Source organism: Haliotis cracherodii, unplaced genomic scaffold (genome assembly GCF_022045235.1).
Source record: "Haliotis cracherodii isolate W230 unplaced genomic scaffold, xgHalCrac1.p SCAF_3, whole genome shotgun sequence".
Lineage (NCBI taxonomy): Eukaryota > Metazoa > Mollusca > Gastropoda > Lepetellida > Haliotidae > Haliotis > Haliotis cracherodii.
The window spans coordinates 68,275,783-68,280,645 of NW_027266286.1; the positions used below are offsets into that span (position 1 = coordinate 68,275,783).

At 40.4% G+C, this 4,863-nt stretch overlaps 1 protein-coding gene across 1 annotated transcript; it reads right to left on the bottom strand.

Annotated features, from left to right (window-relative positions):
* Positions 1-4,269: 4,269 nt before the first annotated feature.
* On the bottom strand, positions 4,270-4,863 carry LOC139475654 (acetylcholine receptor subunit beta-like). Its single transcript, XM_071258842.1, has one exon. It carries the CDS (start codon positions 4,861-4,863, stop codon positions 4,270-4,272), a length of 594 nt encoding a protein of 197 aa, XP_071114943.1.

Sequence of the window (4,863 nt, forward strand, 5' to 3'; positions counted from 1 at the left end):
ATAATCTTGGACGCGACGTTAAACCCAATTTCACCTCACCTCACCTGAATTTGACTTCAAACGTATACTCCTTGGTGTAACTTGCAGTATGCATGTCAAGATATAACCTTATATTCTTAGGTGCTTCGGTATTCAGACAATAGGATCAATGTAACTAAGTTTCTACTGACATGACACTTAACCCAACCTAATTCCCCTACAGCTTCGAATTAGCTTTAGTCAATGCCATTGTGAAGGTACATAGTGTACCCGCACCTTTGAATCTAAAACATGGTTTAATTATATTCCGGTAGAAAATATTTACTCAATGATTGTCTTTAAATTGTTGTAACTCGTGTGGCTTCTTTTTGAGTGAGTGAGTGAGTTTGGTTTTACGCCGCTTTTAGCAATATTCCAGCAAAATCACGGCGGGGGGCACCAGAAATCGGCTTCACACATTGTACCAATGTCGGGAATCGAACCGGAATCGGGGTCTTCGGCGTGACGAGCGAACACTTTAACCACTAAGCTAGCCGACCGCCCCAGCTTCTATTTCAACAGGTGACATTGTCTATACCTACCGGGAGGGATTCCGGGATAGAATTATACGTCCCCAGCAGCCTATCCTGGCCGGAAGAGGCGACCAAATGGATCAACTTGGTTGATTGTGTGTCATCGTACCCCGACGGCGTGGGTCTTTGCTCACAATATCGATCACTGGTTTGTCTTATCCGGACTCGTTTTTTGTAGGCCGCCGTCCTGTGGCTGGAATATTGCTGAGTGTGGCGTTAAAGAGACTAAACTTCCTTTAGCTTGGAGAACTTATCACCTGCAGCTGAATTCCTTGGAGACGTTGTGCTATAGAAACGTGTTCCAATATTTTAAGCAACTTCCCGTCCGAAATAAATACACAAAACTTTGCACACTGTCACTATTACAAACGTTTACAGGTGCCTTTGGTTAATTTTTCCTTTTTCAAATCCATATTTTGACTTTTCATGAAAAGCTTTCTGCTGATGCTCAAATATCATTATTTGTACACGTCAAACCATGCCAGGAATGATGTTCTTTGCAGTCAATTATATCAATTGTTTGGCGTTGCTGTGGGAACAAGATGGAATCTATCCCTATACACGCTGTAGGGAGACATTGAAAAGCCCCATTGTGTAGCTTTCAAATATAACATATATTTGAGGGAATGGTACGGCACATATTCAATATTTGAATAAAGATTGAAAGGTAGCCTAGTGGTTCTAGTGTTTGCCCGTCTAGATGAAGAATCTGGCTCAAAACTATTTTAGTGTAACCCCAAGTACAAAAGGCGACATCCTCAATTATCCAGTGTATCAAACCTCTATTGTATTATAAATATCCTGGACTCCCTCGCCAGTACAGCCACTTGGCGCTCGACTCTCATTGCATCTGGTTTGGATTCAATTATTTAGTGACAGCCATCATCTATCCGGAATATTGATGTGCGCGGCGTTAACCAAACAAACACTGTTGGATTGTTCTGTAGCTGTAAATCGCCAATCAACCTCATCTAACACGGTCGTAAGGTAGCCTAGTGGTTAAAGCGTTCGCTCGTCACGTCAAAAGTTCCAGTACTCGGAAGGGGACAATTTGCGAGGCTATTTCTGGTGTCCCCAACCGTTGTTCTGTTGCAATAGTGCTAGGGTGTACTTTTTCAGCATCCCTAATGGGATTCCGTGGCAGAACAGGTTTCAATAATAATTTAAATTGAGTCGCTGTTGATCATGGCCCATCTTTGAGGACAGTCATTAATTTAAAATATTACCCATAAAAACATAACTATTATAAGTAATTCTCACTGAGCATGATTTTGTACTTGAAAGTAAGTTGGATTCAAATAAATACACTTTACAGATATTTAATATGATATTGACTAATTGTAGGTGTAGGATTCCATTAAAATGTTGCCATAAACAAATTTGTCTAGATACGAAGCTGTGTGCGAGGGAATTTCAGATTATATATATAAGGTACAAGCAAGAGGCGATTCAATGGATCGGATGGCCAGGCTCGTTAACTTTGTTAGCGTGTCTTTGTACAACACAGCCTGGGCAGTGCTCATGATATCAGCCACTGGTTTCGCTGGTCCTTCATTTACTCTCGCCGAAATGTAGCTGGGATATTATTGGGTACGAGATAAACAACATATAGTTTATAGAAATTTCATTCATAGATGTTTGTTACAAAATACTGCAAACAGAACGATCTCCTCAGAACAAGACTCTTTGTTGCTTTAAGAAAACAAATTAATCTAAACATAACACAAGACATATATTTTCACACAAAAATATTCATAAACACGTCATTAAAACAGTATGAACATTGGAATTGTTTTGGATCTATTATTAGTGATAATATTATAACTTCAGCATCGGTGACAACATGGATGCTCCCATATTCGTCACCAGTCTCGTTAAACGTTAAAACAAAGACAAAACCACGGAGATGGTAAAGGTACCTTACTAAACAATTTTAAGTCCCTGACAGAAGAGGAGGGTATTAAATTGTGGACATTGGGACAGTTGGGCAACAGAAAACCCAAAGCCATATCAAACACTAACTGGTGGCAAAACACTATCCACAAAGATATTGTCCCCGCAGTTGCATTCCAAAGTAGTAAACAACTTACCTCTGTCAAAAACACAAGTAAAGTCATGTCGTTGGAGTTTGTTCAAACAATAATTGGCTTTCATATACAGCTGTATAAACGGAGGGGTCTCCCACGTCAGTTTAGGGATCATTCCGTTTCATTTGCCAATGAGCCAGTCTCAGAATCATCCTTATGGCACTTTTGGGAACATGAGGGAACATGATATAAATGGATAGATATGGGCTTTACACAATCATTTAATTTTACTTTCCTGAACAATGTTACCAGGAATCACTTCAAGCTAAAATCCAAAGAAACGTTAAGGCGACACAAACAAATGAAAAACTAATAATTAAATCGTACAATCGTTAGGGATACATAATTTTGCTACATTAATAAAATAAATTTATTATAATTACACTGAAAGGTAAGAAGTCCAAACAAGCTTCAGTAATGAGGCTACAACCCCCATGTGATAGCAGGCTGTAAATAGATTAGTCTAGATCAGATATGCTATTAACCAAGTCATCGAGTCTGACCACACGATTCACTGCGTCATCTCATATAAAGAAAGTTTGCTAGGGACCAGTTCAAGCCCAAAATGCAGATGCACATTGTTGTCAACCGTACCAGTTAGTAATGTAGATCTGTGCCAAAATGAAATGTTTTAAGCTCAGGGCAAATTTAAGAGAGTTACGCGATTCTCTTTGTTTGTAACGTCACCGGTAGCTGCAAGATTGCTGATGCACTCATTCACTCACTCGGCAGTTAAATCTCTGCGCTTCTTTTGTTTGTTTGCATTGATTTCTGTTTAAGGACTATTCCAGCTATATCACGGCGTTCGGTCAATAGTCAAGTCTGGTGCAGACAATTCAGTGATTGACATCATGAGCAGTGATCCACGCAATTAGGATACAAAAACATTCATCAATCAAGTCAGCGAGCCTGACCACCCGATCCCGTTAGTCACCTCTAACGATAAGCATAGTCGCCTCTTACGACAAGCATGGGTTGCCGAAGACCTATTCTACCCCGGACATTGTGGGCTCAGAGTGTGGGCTCAAGCGCCTATGGCCTTCATCATCCGCCTCATTCCATGTATCGATGTTGCACAGCACTCATCAATGAACATGGCAGGCACACGAGATACGGACTTCTGATGACAGTTTCTCAGAGACTAGAGTTGTGTTTCACTTTAAGAACATTTGACATTTTAATTTCAACCTTGATGATCAGTTTTGCCAAGTTTCATCTTTTTACTATATCTCAAAGTATGTTGATAGTGTTTGGACAAATAATGTTTCTCATATATCTATCCATGGTGACGTTTCTTTGGCGGTTCAGTATATAATTTCATCGCCATTTTGCTTTGTACGCCCAATCGATTCATAATTCCGCAGATACTCGAGATACTCGAGTTTATTTCTCGTGTTCTGATGTTTAATATTTTCAAATTTATACCACAAATCATTGTTCACTTGATGTCTTTTCTGACCGTTAACTTCTAGAGAAGCAAATTGTCATCTTGCCGAAAATATACATACATGATCCTGGTATCAACACTCCTTAGCTATTCACCATTTTACTATATACACTTAAAAGGAATAGAGAATTATTCAAAGTTACGGTCGTTGGAAAAAGATATGATAGGCCAGGCGAGGTCCTCTTTATCTCGTCAGCATCCCAAGAATCACGGCTGTTACACTACTACTAAACACAAAGAAGCATGCAAAACAGGTCTTGTTTAGTTTAGTTTCAATATCTGCCCACTCTGGTCTTGTCTTCTCGTCATCCTCCACATTGTCATTTGGAACGTCAACTTGATTTGATGCTGAGTCCTTCTTATACATTCTTAAGATCCATTTCGGTGGTGGCTTACCTTTCATTTTCAGGAGGAGGATGTTGACAACGACGATGACAACACTTGTGAAGTTGGCCAGAGACACGTAGAGGCTGAAGAGACTGACGGTGAGAGAGTTCTCAGGCAGGGAGTCCCTGATGATGGACAGAAACAGCTGGAAGCTGAGGAGGACAGACACGGCCATGCTGGTCTTCTCTCCACTCTGTGAGGGCAGCAGGAACACGAAGGTGTTGAGGGAGTAGAGGAGGACCACGGGAAGCAGGATGGTGAAGATGTAGAAGAGAGGACGTCTTTTTAAATGGAAGGTTATACGTATTACCCGTCCATCTATTCCACCGTCGATGGTAGTAATATCATCAGGGAAAATTTCAAACTCGCTATTCTCTTCAAATCGTTTCAT

What these genes read in the sequence shown, in the direction of transcription:
- LOC139475654 (XM_071258842.1), bottom strand. Translation starts at nt 4,863, where the DNA reads ATGAAACGATTTGAAGAGAATAGCGAGTTTGAAATTTTCCCTGATGAT.